At 37.7% G+C, this 19039-nt stretch overlaps 2 protein-coding genes across 3 annotated transcripts in view; both read right to left on the reverse strand.

Moving 5' to 3' along the window:
- The window catches only part of LOC122019713 (probable protein S-acyltransferase 7), a 30514-nt gene extending 25877 nt beyond the window's left edge, over window positions 1-4637 (reverse strand). For both annotated transcript variants that reach the window (XM_042577186.1, XM_042577187.1), the window contains exon 1: window positions 4238-4637. In XM_042577186.1, coding sequence (XP_042433120.1) covers window positions 4238-4336 — 99 coding nt within the window. In that variant the 5' untranslated portion in view covers window positions 4337-4637. The remainder of the gene's footprint in view (window positions 1-4237) is intronic.
- Window positions 4638-12379: 7742 nt separating this feature from the next.
- LOC122020309 (probable serine/threonine-protein kinase At1g54610) lies at window positions 12380-18342 on the reverse strand. The gene is made up of 7 exons (XM_042578182.1): window positions 17926-18342; window positions 17517-17810; window positions 15853-16170; window positions 15434-15652; window positions 14012-14106; window positions 13809-13929; window positions 12380-13068 (listed from the first exon to the last, which is right to left on the reverse strand). The coding sequence occupies exons 1-7, from the start codon at window positions 18229-18231 to the stop codon at window positions 12679-12681; spliced, it is 1743 nt and encodes a 580-aa protein (XP_042434116.1). The 5' UTR covers window positions 18232-18342; the 3' UTR covers window positions 12380-12678.
- Between the last annotated feature and the right edge of the window lie 697 nt (window positions 18343-19039).

Below are 19039 nucleotides of genomic sequence, written 5' to 3' on the forward strand. Positions count from 1 at the left end.
TTAGAAATGTCCAAAAAATTATCTTTTTCTTCACTTGTCGTCTCCTGAAGAGAATTTAAAAAAAAAATAGGATTTTGTTTCTAAAAAGGACACATTCATGCTAAAAAAAAAAATTATTTGAGGATCGAAACACTTTACCCCTTTTTGTTTGACGAATAACCCAAGAATACACATTTTATAGCACATGGTTCAAGTTTTGAACAACATGGAACATGAACATAGACAGTACATCCAAAAACTTTGATAGACAAATCAAAAAACAATCTAATTTCATAAAAAAAAAATTTAAGACAATCAAGAGGTGTTTTATTAGTAGGCATCCTATTTATCAAATAAGAGGATGTTAAAATTGTTTCACCCTATAAATACTTAGGAACATTCATATAAAACATTAAGGCTCGTGCTACTTCAAGTAAATGTTTCTTTTTTCATTCTGCAATGTCATTTTGTTGAGGGGTATCTCGGGAAATGGATTAATGAAAAATACCTTTTTCATTCATAAAAACTCATCCAAGTGCTCATTAAAATATTATGTTCCATTGCAGAATGTAAAATACAAATTTTGGTTTGAAATTGGTTTGAAATCAGAGTGTAAAAATTTATGAACAAATTTCTCACTTCCGATTTTTTATTCATTAGATAAATCCAACATAAACGTGTATGGTTATCAATAAATGTTACAAACTATTTTTTTCCAGAAAGAGTAGTAATTTTAGATGGTCCCAAACATCACTATAAATCAAGTAAAAATGTTTGGAGGCCTGGTAATTTTTTGGCAAATAAGTTGAACGATGAAATTTTACAAAAAAACAAGTTTCAAAGAAGAACAATCAATGCCTTTAAATAATTCTGGAAATAAGGTTTTTAGATAAGGAAGGCTAGAATGTCCTAGTCTATAATGTCATAGCATTATTTTTTCTCGAACTGAGTTTGAACTAATACTGTTAAGGCTCTGAGTATTTCATCCAAGTAGGACCTTCAATCATCCTAGCACACTCAATCATCATCCACGAGTTCTGGTTCTGAAATTCACAATGTGATTCAAAAAATATAATACGACAATTAGAATCTTTAGATAGTTTACTAACAAATAAAAGGTTGCAGGCTAATTTAGGAACATGAAGAACATAATTGAGATTAAATTGTTCGGTCAGTTTGATAAGTCTTTTTCCTGCAATAGGTGAAAAACTATCATCGGCAATTCTAATTTTCTCATTTCCAAAACAAAAGGAATAAGTATCAAATAGGTGAGAGCAACTAGGCATGTGGTCTGGCTCCAGAATCTATGATCCACGAAGAGGAGTTTAAACAGGAGAGAGCTTTAGACATGTGGAGAGCTTTAGGATTGCTACCACTTTGTGCCAAGGAAACACTAGCAATACGAGATGAGAAGTTGAATTTTATCAGCTTCAAGAGTTGATCCATCTGCTCTTTGTTGAAAGGACCTGAGTCGGCTTCATTTTGCAATAGGAATTCCACGATTCTTCTCCCCTTGCTTGCTATTTTTCCAGTTGCATGTTTGCCATGAATTTTCCGACATGTCTCACGTGTATGGCGAGGCTTGTTGCAAAAATCGCACCAAACTCGTGGCTTATCATCAGACCTGCACTGGTAATTTGCAGCATCAGTAAATAAGGCAGAATTTTCAATTGACTCACTGGTACTCCTTTTCCCGAGCATGACACTACTTCGGCTTTCTTCTTTTCTGACTTTGGCAAATACTTCACCAATGGATGGGAGAGAAAGTCTCCCAATAATCCTTCCTCATACTTCATCAAATTCGACGTTGAGAACAATAAGAAATTTGTAAATACGACCGTCTTCCATGGTTTTCTTGTGGTTGTTGCTAGGCCTGTTCAACCGGTCGGTTAACCAGTTTACCGGTTTATCGGTTCCGGTTAATTCAGGTTTATCACATTTTATGTAGAACCGGTTAACTGACCGGTATCCTTACCAGTTCTACCGGTTTCGGTTGAACCGGTTCTAGCCGGTTAACCGGTTGCAACCGAGAACCGGTTCCAGCTGCTGTACTAATTGTGCTAAATGATTATTTTGTTGCACTAGCACAGAATTTAGATCCAGAAGTTAGAAATTCTTCTCATGAACTTTGTGTATCACGTCAATAGCCATCAAGGAAGAAGATAAGAGTTAACTTCTTCATATCTTTGTTTTGTTAACTTAATTTCTCCTTCCTGTTATCATAGAAATCTTTCATGAATTTGCCACAAACACTCGTATTATATGCCATAGACAAACGGAAGGGAAGATCATATAAAGATATCGTCGCTCCCTAGATTTACTTTTCAATAGCACTATTATGTTAATGGTGGCACAGGAAAGTTAGCCATCTACCGCTAGTTTGTTACGTTCGGCATAGTACATGTATTAATTAAATTTAACAATTTTCTTCCTCGAAAGAGGTTGGAGTATTAATCTACAAAGTTTAACATTTTTTCATTAAAAAAGCTAACCTGGTAACCATGAAGTAGTGGCAAATGCAAGCAGGTGGAGACACGATCAGAGCAATATAATAGAACTCATCTTCAACTGGGAGCTTAAGGTTTATTCCAAATGCTTTTGTTTTGTTCATCTTTACATGAAAGTAGGCCGAAGCATTGGAGTGGGTTATTGGGCTCTCCAAAAAAAACAGATCGGTTCCGATTTTACCAGTTTACCGGTTAAACTGGTAAAAAAAAATTCTAAACCGGGAACCAACCGATAAACCGGTAAAAACCGGTTAACCGGAACCGGTAAAAACCGGTTAACCGGAACCGGTAAAAACCGGTTAACCGGAACCGGTAAAAACCGGTTAACCGGAACCGGTAAAAACCGGTTAACCGGAACCGGTAAAAACCGGTTAACCAGTTAACCGTTAAACCGGAACCGGTAAACTACCGGTTTCGGTCCGATTTTTGGTTTTCCGGTTTTTTTGCACAGCTCTAGTGGTTGCAGTCATCAACAGATTTCCATTCGTATGTGCTGAAGAGGTCAAGATCCTGCCAATCTTTTCAATGAATTGAAATATTTTGTCACAGGATCATCTCCTTGACGCATTTCCCCCAACTTTAAAGTCAATTCAAAAACCTGAGATTGGTTACCCAAGTCAGAATACATCTGACTAACATTATCCCACAGCTGTTTTGCAATAGGATAACACATGTAATTGGTACTTATATCCTCCTCCATAGAGTTGACTAGCCATGTCATAACCATGGAATTTTCAACATCCCATATGGCATGCAGCGGATCATTAAGAGCAGGAGTCTTTTGTCACCCGTGATATAACCGATTTTTCCTGGTCCACGGATATACATTCAGACAGATTGCGACCACCGGTGGAAGTTGTCACCATTTAGGTGAATGCTGGTGATCTGGATTGAATGAGAGTTGGAATGATGTTGTAGGGTCTCAGAAGGTTTACCATAGTGACAGGGATTGTAGTTTAGAAAATGAGAAAGAAATAATTTCTTATACAAAGAATAGGTACACGACTTTCTTGTTTATAGAGAGAATTTACAATAGAAAGGAAACTAATGAAAAGGAAATTAAATAATAAGGAAACTAATTAAAACTAATTAAAGCTAATAATTGACAAATGGTCCTTTCCTATTTTTCCTGATTTGTATATCTTTGATTTTAATGATGACAGGATTTCCAACAAATACATCACATTATGATTGTTTATTCAACTAGTGCAAAATGAGTCACTGTTTAGATTATCACTCTCCTGCCCCTTTGAATGCAAAGTCTTGACATGGTAGTTTATGGCTCACTAAAAAGGTAGCATCGCTAAAGATCATGATATATGAGAAGAAAAATTCTAGTCTGATTTAAGTAAGAATCCACACACTTAGTAGTTCGAAATATTCAGTTAATCTTTTTCTCCTCATCCCAGTTTGGATTGGTTCTACATGACAAGCATAATGGCCTTTTAGAATGCAAGCAGAACTTAAAATGTTTCAATTTTACAAAAGTTCAAACTTCATATATCCTCAAATATTGCACAAACAAAACTCACAATGCAGTTTGCATTTGGTTATACATTGCAAGCATAAACAAGATGGCATTTTAGAGTGCAAGCACAACCGAAATTCACATGGTCTCAAGAAAAATTCCTGTGCACAGACCATACTAGAAACCCCTAATTTGCCTCCAAACAATAACAAGTGGCTAATATTCAACTGAATTAGCTAGACATAAGTGCCAATGGAGCTGTAATAAACAAATCAACACTTACGTTGCTTCCCTTCCAGGCCTGGTACACCCTCGGCGCGTCCGCGTCAGCCTCCATGTCGGCTGCAGACAGATCTGTGCCCCGCGGAGGCGGGGTGTACATTTACTCCGGACCGGCGCCTCTAAGCTACCTCTCCGCTCTGTTCAGACCTCAAACCCACACGATTTCGCCGGCGGCGGCGAAGAAGGGGCGTCCCAGTCCGCCTACCGCTACGTCAGCTGCTTGACACCTGGCCCCCGGTTCGTCCGTCCCAGCCACCACGCGATTCCACGACTCCCCAGCGATAGCGATAGATCGAGGGCGTAGGAGAAAGAGTTGTTCGTCGTCCTTTTTCTTCTTCCTAAGTCGTAAGGCGAGATCCCCTGTCGACTGTGAGGCACAAGGCTCCTTCTGATGTTGCAAAAACAAGGGATGCCGTCCATCACGCCATGCACAAACGAACTGATGGGGTTTTATGACATCATCACCACATGATCATGAGAAGAAAGATGGTGTCTCCTGAATTTAGAGAAACAGGAAAGAGATGAATGTTTGTGAACAACTAGGGGCGGGGCGCACATGGTGAGTAGGTGGTTAGCTGGGTGGATAGCAGACATTTGACATTTCCATTCAACGAAAGGAATGGTAGTAGACGTTCGGACCCGTTTACTAATATTATTTTGTCGCCGTGAAGATAAGGGAATAGCATTCATAGGATATTTACTAATTATTCCTCACTTTTTGAAGTAGTCCCTTAAAAAATATTTATTTTCTTTACGCCATTTTATTAAGCCACACATCCAACGTTAAAAATTACCTATATATATATATATATATATATATATATATATATATATATATATATATATATATATATATATATATATATATATATATATATAATTCCATCATATAGTGTAATTGATTTTTTTTAAGCTTTCGATCTTTAGGATTTGTGAATAGATAAAGAAGGTAAGGACATAAATGTGAAAAAAATAAAGAAAAAAAAATCGAAATAGGGATTATCAGGGATATAATTAAAGTCTCACTTAGAAAAAGATGAAAAGATCATAAGTTTAAAATGATATAAAATATTTTCATTAGCATAAAGTCTTTGGGATAGAGCTAAAAAATAGTCATGAGAACTTAAGCCCAAAATGGATAATATTATGTCATTGTAGAAATATGTACATCCTTTTGAACACAACAAATGATATTAGAGTCATTGTCCAGATCAAAAATCATGTGGGATGACCTTGGACAAAGTTACGGGGAGGCCCAGAGCAGATCAAGACGATCGGATACCTACGGGGATAGATATCTCCATTGGCATGAGATATTTTAGGTATAGCCCAACAATAAAATTATGAATACTTAGGTCAAAATGGATAATGTTGAAAGGTTTTGATGTCAATTCGCGAGTGAAACACACACAAAAAAAAATAATAATCAGTAAGATTTTGACTCCATAAGGCTGAGGCAAGGGAGCAAAATCAGCCTATAGTGCCATGGTTAAATGATAATTAAAGAATTTAAGATTTGAATTTTAACTGTAATGTATCGTAGGAGAGTTTTCTTTCAGTAAAAAGTGTGCCTAAGAATACTAGCCTTTTAGATAAATTTCTATTAATATTTTTCGATTTATCTTAGTGGTCGGTGAAAAATTATCATGGACTAAATTGATCATTTTTAAAATTAATCGATTCTAAAAGCGGAGCAAAACTAAGTTACTTTGACTCCCATAGGAAGCTGCAGCTTGTCACCAGGTAAAATAAGTACTAGTAGATCACCCAAGAGCTCCAGGTATATGGGCAATGATAAGTTTATCATAGAAATTTATATAATTTTATCTATCAATGCACCCAAAAGTTATCTTGTCATGGTGTCAGATCCTCTTAGAAAAAAAACAACTACTATCAATCTTCAGAAAAAATAACTCTAAAACATTTGCATTTTCCTGTTTTTTTTATTTTTATATCATTTTTATTCTGTTAACCAAGGAAATATCTTTTATAAAACATGATTATCAAGATAAAATACTTAAATAGTTAAAATTGATATCACAATTGATAGGAATACATGTATGAGATATATTATATTAACGTATCATTTCTTACTTGTCCTCAATATTTCTCGTTATCTTCTTTTATCCCTAAATTTTGATTTGAAGCAATCGGCTGAGAATTTAATTTTGCACCAGTTCAAGGGACTTATGATTGTTGGTGCAATCAATTCCTAATTAAGATTGACCAAGTTGACTGAGCTCGAGTTAACTTGAGTTGGGATTTTGATATTTGATCAATATGTTAATTGGGTTAAGGTTGACTAGATACTTGACAATCGATCAATATGTTAGTTGATTGAGAAAGAATCAAGTAGGTCAAAGTTTATCGGATACTTGACGATGAAAAAGTCCAAATGGGTCATGATTTCAGACATTTGGCAGTCAAAAGTCCAACAAGGAGTTGACATGGCATGTGAAGTCTCGGCAGATCAAAGTTAACCAGATACTGGTAACGAGAAAGTCTCGGCAAGTCAAGATTGATTAGATGTTACGCAACGACAAAGTCCCGATAGATCAAGGATTGACCGAATTCTAAGCAAAGAAAGTCCTGACAAGTTGAGATTAACAAAATACCAGGCAAGATGAAAATTCAGCTTGGTAAAGTTGAAATAGGAGTATTAGTCGATTGATAAGAAGTATTGATCAATCGATGGATTCTAAACCCAAATTGAGGCTTTAATGTGTTTTTAGGATACAATATCATAGTTTATTGTAAACCCTAAAACTCGAAAATTACGGGGGATGTATTCAATTAAGAGATTGAATGATTTTTATTGACTTTTTTTAATGATAGACTTTTTTGAATAGCTAACACGATTGCTTGATAGACTTTTTTTAATTGGGAGGAGGGGGAGGGAGAGGGGGTGAATAGCTCGTCGCGCTTGATTGCTTACTTCGCTGTTGTTGATAGGCAGTGGAAAAAGACTACGAAGCACTCTACAATGCTAATACGAGGATTTACTTGGCATCTACTTCAAGAAGAGGTGACTGATCTAAGGATCCACACTCATGAGCACTCTTCACTAAAAAAACACTCATTTACGGTAACTACCGAAGGCGGAGAAGCCTGTACAAACTCACAATACAATAAGAAGGAAAGACAAGTTTATACAAATAAAATCTTACAAGATTTACAAAACCCTAGCTTGCTTCTTCTTGCTTAAATACACCTCTTGACTTGCTTGGAAGTGCACCAACACTTCTCTCTAAGCCTCCACGATCTGGTGTGTGCTTGTGAGCTCTGTGGAGAAAATCGCTGTGGAGATCGAAGAAGAATCAGGTGAAGAACTGCTGGAGAAGATGCTCGCCAACAGTTATAATCTGCACAACAGTCGGATCCCAATCTGTTGAATGACTCTCAATCGATTGGGGAGGCTTTGAATAGATCAATCGATTGATTCAAAGCGCCTCTGTGCTCTCTGGAAATCGCCTGAATCGATCAGCCGATTGATTCAGCTTCTGTGCGCGATTTCTAGTTCCCTAATTGATCGACCGATCGATTGGAGGTGCCCAATTGATCAACCGATCAATTAGAGATGCGTAATCAATCGACTGATCGATTGGGAACGCTTCAGTGTTCGCGATATAAGCTCTCAATCGATCGATCGATCGATTGGGCCACTGCTTGTCGCAACACAGCCCCAATCGATCGACTGATCGATTGAACTCCTTTTTAATTGATCAGTTGATCGATTGGTCTCCCTTTTGACTTACTTAAACCAAGTCCAAAGACTCCAATTCCAACATCCGGTCAACTGTGACCTATTGAAATATTATGTCTAGCATCCGGTCAACCTTGACCTGCTAGGACTTCTTCACCAAGCGCCTGGTCAATCCCTTTGACCCACTTGGACTTTTGTTCTCGTGCCAAATGTTCGTAACCTTGACCCACTTGGACTTCCTTCCACCAAATGTTTGGTTATCTTTGACTCATCTGGATTTCCTTGCGCCAAGTATCCGGTCAACCCTTTGACCTACTTAGATTTCCCACACCAGGTGTTCGGTCAACCTTCACCCACTTGGATTTCCACGTGCCTGACTTCATTCACCGGGACTTAGCTTCTACTTGCCTGGCTTCACTCACTAGGACTTTCACCTGGCTTCACTCATCAGGATTTTCCCACTGCCTGGTTTCACTCACCGAGACTTCTACATGCCTAGCTTCACTCACCAGGACTTTCACCTAGCTTCACTCACTAGGATTTTCATCTGCCTAGCTTCACTCACTAGGACTTTCCATCTATCTGCTTCACTCACCAGGACTTTCACCTAACTTCACTCACTAGGATTTTTCCAACTATCTGGCTTCACTCACTAGGACTTTCAACTGCTTAACCTCCAGTTAGGACTTTCACAGTCAAGTATCCGGTCAACTCTTTGACCTACTTGACTTTTCTTCACATCTAACTAGTCAAACCCTGACCAGAGGGGAATTGCACCAGCAATCTCTCCAATCGGATGATTGCACCTGCAATCTCCACGTATTGTCAAACATCGAACTCAAACATCTAGACTCAGGCATGAGCCAACTCAAGCCTAGTCAACCAGGTCAACCTTGACCCAGGAATATTGCACCAACAGATACCACTAGATTTCTATAAAATTTCTAAAAGTCTAGATTGAATACACCTAGACTTTTAAATTCTATAAAAATCATTCACAGTAATTAAAATCCAACATTGAATACACCCTCTTAGTTTGTTACAGTAATTAGGTTTGCTACAGAAACTTTGGGGTTTGCTACCGTAACTAGGTTTAGGGTTGTTGCTACATCATTTTTTCTACTGTACCAATCGATTCGTGAGTTTCAACAATCGATTGATGGCACTGTAATAACAAACAGAATACTTCAAAATCGATTGGTCGGTTCAACCGGAGGCAAGCAATCAATTAGAAAGATTGGTAAGATAAAAAGAGTTGTTCTGCAAGTATAAATGGTCGGATTCATTAATAATCGATGGGTGAAATCTAGTAATCGATTGCTATGTGAAAATCAATACAAACAACAACCTTATAAAGAGGATTTCGAGGAGGTTTCTAGGGCCAGTCTTGGAGATTTTGAGGTGAAGTGCTGGTGCATTTCCAGATCAACAAAAGGAATTTCCAAACAACAAGAAAGCACCCAAAGCAAGTTTCTTATTGTAAAGTCATTTTCGATTTCATTTGTCTTTGTATTCGTTTTCTTGTAAGAACATGTTGTGAGAGATTTCTCCTCCTCTAAAAAGTATCCGAAAAGGACAAGTTCATAGTGAAGGGAGATCACTAGGAGTGGGCCTTGGATTAGTCGTCTAAAAGGTGGATACCAAGTAAATCCTGAAGTTGTGCATGTGACGTCGGTATTGATTCAAGTTTTCGTTGTGCATTCAAACGATAAGACGAGAAGCGACCCATTTAGCTTGCACAGGTCCTAACAATGATTAACCAAACTAGAAGTTGCTTTGTTTCTATATAATGTTGGAAATGGGGAGAGTGGGGATGTGGGAACATGGCCCACGTTCCCCACTACTCATAATGGAAAAATCCATTATGCCTCTGGTTTATTTCCCTATATAAAGGGGGTGCGTCCAAGGATCAAAAGGGGCATGTGCGTTCGGAACGAATGAAGATTCGGAACGACGGACGAAACACAGAGAGTAAGAGGAGGACATCTGAGGCGGTGAGATTTGGTTCGTGGAATCGTGGAGGGCTTTCCGATCCTGTGATCGCTCTTCCGACAACAAGTTTCGCTATTACCGATTGCGGATCTGCGGGAGATCACTGTAAGTGTTTACCGCTTTAATTTAATTAATTCCTCTTTCATGCATTTAGAATTTATCAACAATGGTATCAGAGCGCGTTGTTATTTCTAAATACTTGATACGAATTATGAAATCTCTGTTTGGAAATTTTCTGTGTCACTTTGTCATTTCCCATCGCTGTTTTGCACGACTAATGTGTCGTAGCATACACGCTATGCCAAATTTGTAAAATCAAGACCGTTGGATTTGCCGACGACAACAGTCCGTGGCCATCGATGACGTCTTGGCTGGCCGACTATGTGTTGGTAGCCAGGACGGGCAGAACCACCGTCGGTGATCTCGTCGGGCCTAAAGATGACTGGTTTATGGTACCGAAAAGGACCGGTTGCCACCGGCAGAAGGCTGGCATGGCCGACGACTGTGTTTGTCGTGGTTGTGGCGTGGGTAGCGTGATCGAAGTGGGCGGCTTGGTGGCGTGCGTGAGCGACGTGGGTGCGGCGGAGAAAATGGCAGAAAACGTGTTCACTTTTTTTTAATCTCTTTGAATAGGATAAGTTTTATTTAATTTTTTTTTTTAAAAAAAAGAAATTATATTTTTTTTTTATTTCGAACAGAACCGTGCATATATGTTAAAGCTCACGTGCTTTAAAACCTATTTATATATATTAATATATATAAAATAATGCATGTTATAATTAATTAAAATTATGATTATTGATTTAATTTTAATTAATTAGGTGGGTTTAAACGGGTTGGTCCAATTAGACTCGGTTTAGATTACACCATTGGGTTTAATCGAACCAATTTGATCCAACCCCAAATCAATTTGGGTTAATTAATTGGGTTTGGACCAAATATGATCAAATGACCAAATGGGTCAAATTTGATTAAATGATTAGATTTGTTCTAATCAGTTAGACTTAAACCAATGAATATTGGTTTGATTAAACGAACCTAAGTTTGATCAATAAGTCTGAAATTGGTAGAAATAGACTTAGATTAAAAGTAACAGAACATAGGTACAAAAATCCCTGTCCAATTAGATTAGTTCTAATTAAGGACGAATCCATGTCCAATTAGATTAGTTTTAATTAAGGACAATGGACCAAGCTTAAGATCTGGATCCCTAATCAACCGATCCAATAAGTCTGACTAATTAGATCATTTCTAATTGTCGATCTAGACTCCTGAAAATCGAGAAGATTTATTTTTCTTGATTTATTATGTTGGTACTATGCCTCTATAAATTGAAATAAACCAGTTTTGTACTGGTTAGTCGGTTTTGTACTGACTTATTTAATTTCAATTTTTCAGATGACACGGACGATTACCATATTGACTCGTCACGAAGTGTGATGAAATCAGTTCAAGGAGGAGATTCAGGAGATAGAGTATAACTCTACTTATGGAGTTGATGGACACATTGGACGGCTTGATGATTTGTTTTGGAAACTTGAGCGAGAAGAGTTTCCAGTCCTGGACAGTTATAGGATATGGGCTTTGATGCGTTCAGTGCCAGAAAATCCAAAGATGATAGCAGACTATATTTGGGGGCGTCATCAAGGACGCGTCACATATTCTGTATTATGTGAGGAACTGCTTCATCATATGACTGAAGAGGATCTGGAAGAGTTCGAAGAGGACCCGGAAATGATCGAGAAGGAACCAGAAGAGAATCCAATTGAGGATCCTATAGAGAATCTTGAAGCTGTCCTGCTTGAGATTACCCCAAATGAGTCCAGGCTGAGAAGGATTATTTTGGCCACTCCACTAGTGTCTGTCCTAGTGGGAGTGGTAGTTACCTATCTAGTTTACTAAAGTTCTGTTATTGTTATTTTCATTATGTATGAACAATGTTAGTCTATTTTATTCATGTCAGTTAGTTATATGTTAACCATATGTAGTATAATTTTATATTAATGATGTGTTCATTTATTTATGTTGTTTGCTTGACATGATGCATGATTAATTCATGATGTATTAAATGATTAGTTCATGGGGAGAGTGGGGATGTGGGAACATGACCCACGTTTCCCATTACTCATAATGGAAAAGTCCATTATGCCCCGGTTTATTTCCCTATATAAAGGGGATGCGTCCAAGGATCAAAAGGGGCATGTCGTTCAGAACGAACGAAGATTCGGAACGACGGACGAAACACAGAGAGTAAGAGGAGGACATCTGAGGCGGTGAGATTTCGTTCGTGGAATCGTGGAGGGTTTTCCGATCCTGTGATCGTTCTTCCGACAGCGAGTTTCGCCATTACCGATTGCGGATCTACGGGAGATCGCTGTAAATGTTTACCGTTTTAATTTAATTAATTCCTCTTTCATGCATTTAGAATTTATCAACATATAAGACATGTTAAAAGAAAATAGCTGTCATCTACCAGCATATCTGTAAGATCTGTTCAACAGGTTAATTCATCTCACATCAATTTACTTGAAACTACAGGAGGAAAAAATGCCAATTTTTGCTTCTCAAATTGTGTTCACTTGCTCTCATGATCTAGGTCAAGAAAACCAAAAGAAAATATAAAGAACATTTTTTTTTTCAAAATAAAAAAGAATTTTATAACTATAGATGTTGATAGCTGTTGTAGTTGAATTTCCAGAAGAAACATTCCTGGATTTGTAGTGAGAAGAAGGGTAGGTAAAAATTGATTACATAACTGCAGTAGGAGTGGTTGATTCCCTGCCCCTACCTTTCTCTGATCTGATGCTCCTTCTAGAATCTGAGGGAGGACCGATGAGCTGTGGCTTGAATGCCCCAATTAAAACACCTGAAGGATTCACATAATGGTCTTTTCTACCTATGTAGTTTCTCCTGGAAGAAATCCTGCTCAAATAATCCACTGAACTCACTGTAACAACCGCTGTGTTCTTCTGAGGAGCAGCGAGTGCTGGCGATATGAATAATTCATCTGTTGTGATGAAAGATTCTGTGTCATCAAGTGAAGCACAGAATGAGGCTCCCATGGCTGCATCCAAATGAGGCGGTGGAAACCTCTCAATCCTGCTTGTGGCACTTGCACTACTTATCAGTCTCCTCCGCTGAGAATAGCAAGCCAAAGAGCATTTAAAAAATATTTGAGCTGATAAAACTTAATGCAAAATAGTTTATGTAACCTATTAATTATAATCCAGTTTCTACAAATAGATCATTCAGTTGTTTCTACACTTTTTATCTTGGAATGTATTTTTTGTTGCATCTGTAGGTCTTGTACCAGTTATGTTGAGTTCCGATAGTTTTTGCTTCGTAGTGACACAGTTGCTTCTCCTGTGAACTACTCACTCGTTGTACAAATCTCAAACTCCGTGTGGTAGCATAATGACTCGATTAAGTACTCTCTTAAAGTACTCTGTATCACTATCTTAAATTGTTCTCATACTAACAGAAGCATCTTGGTTAAGATACTCAAAATTAGGAGTTTGATTGTTGCCTCAGACCATTTCTTCTCCTCAATTACTGGTAGTTGAACTTCAATGTGTAATCCTGTTTCATTTTCCAGTAGCACTATTATTATTCTAATTCCATCAAGCGCATTCTTAATTCACCTTGTGAGAGGAAGATACGGAGACGGGCCATCATATTGAATTGGGCATTTGTAATAGCTTAAACTTTTGTTATATGAGCTTACCCATCAAATCTTTAACAATGATCAAGATGATATGATGTTACTTTCTCAAAACCAACTGGTCCTGGATTGGTTAATAAGAATGAAAAGTATATAGACTCCTTGACAAAGTAATCAACAGAGTTTACTCAATCAAGAGAATTGTTGAATACTTACATCAAGTTCTATTTGCACATGGGCACTATCCTGTGAAGCTACTGGCCCTCTGCAGCTTGCATTTCTCAATTTGATTCTATGAGTGGTACCCTTATTTTCATTTGCATTAGCACTTCGTCGCCTGTTCAAACCAAAACTACGAAATTGAGTTTTTTGTGATAACTTGTCATTTAATATTTCTGAAGAAGGGAATAGTTGCTCACCTTCCAGCTTCCCTCAATCTCCTATCCATTTCTTTAGTTGGTGGATAATGAGGTAGATTAGATGGATCACACGCATAAGGTTCTGTCATGAAGAACTACAAAAAAAATGCAGAAAGAGAAATTTAGGATGAGATTTCTTTTCATTTAGCAAAATAAACATTATCTATCTATCTATCTATTTATCTATATACAGAGATTAGGAAGTGACAAATATGTAAATATCAACCTATTTTAATAAGCCACATGTCAATCAATTAGCCATATGGCATTGTCATTAAACCCTTCTAAAATTTAATAAGCTATGTGTTAATTTATATCTTTTTCTGAAACTTCAATAAATCAGTCTTATTCTGAAATGTTAACAAGTGATATTGAGTTATGCCACTTCTATTTGAAATTTCATTTTTGTGAAATTTGTTCTATAAAATTTTGAAAGTTTTTTTTATAAAAATATATTAATAATTATCATTAGAATGCATTGTGTCATAACAGCCTCCCGCATTTAGTTTCACAAATCTCCCACATTGCTAAGTGACACTCTATTGACCATGCTTAAGTATTAAGTGATCCTCCACTTGAGAATCTGGGCATTTTGGCACAGAATGAGCTCTCTTGAGTTTTTATTTTTATTTTTTGAAATCAATCTCTCTTAGACTTTCACATAATATCAGTCAGTCCCTCACCTACAACATTGTAGAGACTGAGAGAGCATGATAGAATAATAAATTAGACTTATAGTCTCACCTTATGAAGTAAGACCCTGTTATGTGAGACCCTCTTGCGAATTCTTAAGTATCAAGGGAATTCCCACCTTAGAACCTTGAAAATTTTGAATGAACTCTTTAAGATTTCCAGAATAACCAAGAACTAAAATATTAATAAATATTATTTAACTCAATAATTCAAGTATCATATAGATCAAGTTCAGGTATTTCAACCCACTAAACCTCTTGGTTGGATTACTTCTACTGCAAGAATGATTGATACTGGGTGTCATAATAGAGATCAAATTAGGAGAATAATAGAAGAATTACAGGGAGAGAGAGCTATAGTCACAAAGTAGTTACTAATTCATGGTTCCATATGTATAAAATGCAAGCTTAATTTTTAAGTCCACGTCATCTTGAATCTAGTACCTTGTAGGAGAAGGTCCAATATATAAATATATAACAGTTGATAGGAGTCAACAGGCCTATTATATCGTGTGATCACTAGTCATATTTAGGAACATAACCACTTAACTTGTTATGTTTCTGGCTAATATCCTGATGTTCTATGTAGAACTGTAAAGAATTCAAAATTTTGAATTGGAAATGGTTTATCCTTTATCTGTCATTACCTTCTATGATTTGAATGCATAGGGAAAGTTTAAAAAACCAAATAAACAGACTGTACTAAATCCATGAGGATTCAGAAACTAACTTCATTTTTCAAGGCCGTGGTCGCTGAGCCTCTCTCAACGGGGTCTAGCGAAAGAAGTTTATCAATGAGAGACACCGCAGAAGGGGGGAGATCCAAAAATGCTTCTTTTATAGAACGCTTGTAAGATCTGAAAGAAGTTGACTTCTGCAAGCATAGTTTCTTAAAATAATCTTCTGATGGTGATCCACACAGCTTAAAGATTTTATGTAGCTGTTCTACCTACATAAACAATAAGTGATACACAAAGAAGACTTCAAATGAAGCAGAACTAAAAACAGTTATATCAGTTAATACTATTTAGGAAGAAAATAGATGTATATCGATTGATGTTCTGATGCAAATATGCATGTTACAAGATTATTTCTAGATAATTCTTGTTATAGCTGCAAATCTTGGGATTATTTGGGAAAATTAAGTACCTCAGTCCGTCCAGGCAGTATTGGCTTCCCCATAAAGAGTTCAGCCAAAATGCAACCAACACTCCATAAGTCAACACCGACACCATAATGAGTTCCACCTAGTAGGAGTTCTGGAGGACGATACCAGAGCGTCACAACATTAGTTGTCATAATCTTTCTCTTTTTAGGATCAAAAGATGTAGCTAGTCCAAAATCAGCTATCTTAAGAATGCCATCTTGGTTAAGTAGCAAATTTGCACACTTTATATCACGGTGCAAGACACCTTGACCATGACAATACTCAAGTCCAGAGAGTAATTGCTTTATATAACACTTTACCTGTAAATCAGATCAAAGAGCATAAGAAAAAATCTTTTTTGATGAAGGATTTAATAACAGAGTCAAACATGACGCTAGTAGATGAGACTCTTCAACATCTAACTAGCATGATCCTCTAGATAAAATTTCCTTCATAATACCTCTGTTAGTAATTCCCTACTTCACATGAGTAAATTCTTCAGGGTACACCTCACTCCCTATGTTCAACATATTTTTCCAAGATATCTAGGACCTTGTAGGACCCTTCTAGAGTTCCAATTTGTTTGTCAAAGAGTGAAGAGCTAGCAGATGTTAAATATATGGGGGCAGTAGCTGTATATTGATGCAGGAAAATAAAACTGAGGACCCCAGTTTAGATCTTGATAATTTAGTCTCTATACTACGCAATGAAATGAGCATGAGAAAAGTTACTATTTATTATTACAAATTATAAAAAATCTTTTTTCAATTTGCTCATGGTTACCATGTGAATAGCACCCAATGACATAGATACACAAGGGTTCCTTTGGAGGTCAAGTCAACCAAGGAAGCCAAAGTTCAAACTAGAAATGATTGTAGATTCTAAATCCATCCAAAGTCCAATTTGGAGGCCACATGACAACCATGCGGATGTCACTTGGAGTTGATCATTAATTGTGCCACAAAATAGGCATGAGGTGCAAATAGATGATCTACAAAGTTAGGGGGTGATATTGACATTTTAAAGTCTGGTGTACATTTTCCCAATTCTTTAAATTCCATAGCTGAGACAGCTGTTTGTGTGGTCAGAATAGGGCGAAGAGAAGAAGGAATCAACATCTAGAAGAACAAATCAGTTTCTCATCTGACATCATTGCCTTTCTATTCCACAATGCAAGACTATCTTTGAATTGAATAAGAAATTATACAACAAAAAAAAAACAAGAACTTATCAGAATTACTTTGCTGTCACGCATCTACAAAGCAACGAGAGTCATTCTTCCAAAAACATGGTCTAAAAGTTGAATTCAAAGAGTCAAAAGATGAGAAAAAAACAACTCTGTACATTTGGAATGGTCAAGCTTTTGAAAATTCCAATCAATAAGTATACTTAAGTCAACAAACTGTCCTAGGGACCGGCTTGATTGACAACCAAATACGCATCAGTACAGGGCCATCGTGAGAAAAACCGCCCACAGAAATAGAAGATTTTGAAGAAAAAATTATAATTTTAGTAAAGTTAAAACTTCACTAATTTCAGATTCAATTGCATCAGTTGAATCTTCGTAGAAGGACTGCGGACTCAATTTCGAAAATCTCCATATTTCTAGTTCAATTTCAGAAAGGAAACACCTAAAAAATCATCAAATTTAGGCATTGTAATTCACCTGGGACTCAGTGAATCGAACGCCGGGGAGAGAGACGAGGCCGGCGAGGTCGTGGTCCATGTACTCGAAGACGAGATAGAGAGAGGGCGAGAAGGGGACGCGCGACACCACGAGCCCCTCGAGCCGGACGACGTTGGGGTGGTTGAGGCGGCGGAGTAGGATAATCTCTCGCACCATGAACCGCACGCTCTCCGCAGACTGCACGCTCTCCATCCGCACCTTCTTCAGGGCCACCACGCGTCCCGACACCAGGTCCCGCGCCTTGTACACATTGCTGTACGTCCCCGATCCAATCTATCGACACGCAAAAGAACCGAAATTTCCCCTAAATTAAGGGCTAAATCAAGGGGGCTCTCCGATACTTCTTTTCCCCCTTTATTTTGCATCTGAAGGATCATAAATGGATTACCTTCTCAAGCTTTTGGAAGGAATCGGCGCGGCGGGGATGCCATCCGGCGAGGGCATCGCCGGCGACGGCGGAGAGCCAGGGCGGCCACCCGAGGTTGCCCCGAGCGGGGGATAAAAAAATTGGGAAGCGGAGAAGTGGATCCTCCGGAGGAGGATGTCGATGACGTGGATGAGGAGCCCCGAAAGAATATCGACGATCGGAGGTGTGGGGTTTGGAGGAGGCGGCGGTGGCGGGAGCGAGATGGGGAGGAGCTCCGATTGGGAAGAGGCCGAATCCGAAGTTGAGCTTGCCGAAGAAGCATCCCATGATCAGTCGGCCTTCATTAGGCAGGTCGCAGAGTGGGGCGCCGCCGAAGCCGGCGGTGGATGGCCGACGAAAGCGGGAAGAAAAGTTTCAGTAGTTTATTTACTTCCGTCGCACTCTATATAGTGTAAGTAGTACGATGCATTGCGGACTGGCGAAAATTTCAAAAAAGCCCTCGTTTTCTAGTAACTACAATGTCTGTTGATTTTTAACTGGCTGGCGATTTAGGAGTAAAAAAATATAAAGTCATAAAACGGTAAAAAAAAAACGCACGTGCGAGGTTAAAATATCAACATGATATTATTACATGCAAAGAGTGGATTCAACCATAATCATAAATGATTCCAAGCTCATTGTAATCATCTTTGGACTATAAAATATAATTTTTAAGTTAGCGGTTGCAATGATTAAATAATAAATAATCAAGAAATTTAAAATCTGAATCTTAAGTTGTATATACACTCTAGGAAAAATAAGGTTTAAGAATGTTAATATTGGTTGTAATTTTCTACCAATACTTTTCAATTTTTTTTTTATAGTAGATGAAATTTTTTTATAAAATCAGATAGTTTACTTTCAAGATTAATTTATTTGAATAGTTAATATCTGTCAATTAAAAAAAATTAATATATATGGATGCTTTCGTGGGTTGATGTAGTTGATACTCTAATTGCTCCAACGATGGCATATGAATAATACACCTGAAAAAGACAGGCGTACAATGATAATAAGAAAGAAGAATTAATCGAAATTGGCAGCATAGCATCACAGCATGTCAGGTTAGTCGAGTCTTTTCGGGACGGTACGATGA

Source organism: Zingiber officinale, chromosome 9A (genome assembly GCF_018446385.1).
Source record: "Zingiber officinale cultivar Zhangliang chromosome 9A, Zo_v1.1, whole genome shotgun sequence".
Taxonomy (NCBI): domain Eukaryota; kingdom Viridiplantae; phylum Streptophyta; class Magnoliopsida; order Zingiberales; family Zingiberaceae; genus Zingiber; species Zingiber officinale.

What these genes read in the sequence shown, in the direction of transcription:
- LOC122020309 (XM_042578182.1), bottom strand. Translation starts at nt 18,231, where the DNA reads ATGGGATGCTTCTTCGGCAAGCTCAACTTCGGATTCGGCCTCTTCCCA. An exon ending in TTCGATTCACTGAGTCCCAG is followed by an intron (nt 16,171 to 17,516) that starts GTGAATTACAAT and finishes TCTGATTTACAG; the next exon opens with GTAAAGTGTTATATAAAGCA. An exon ending in CCACGGCCTTGAAAAATGAA is followed by an intron (nt 14,107 to 15,433) that starts GTTAGTTTCTGA and finishes TTTTTTTTGTAG; the next exon opens with TTCTTCATGACAGAACCTTA.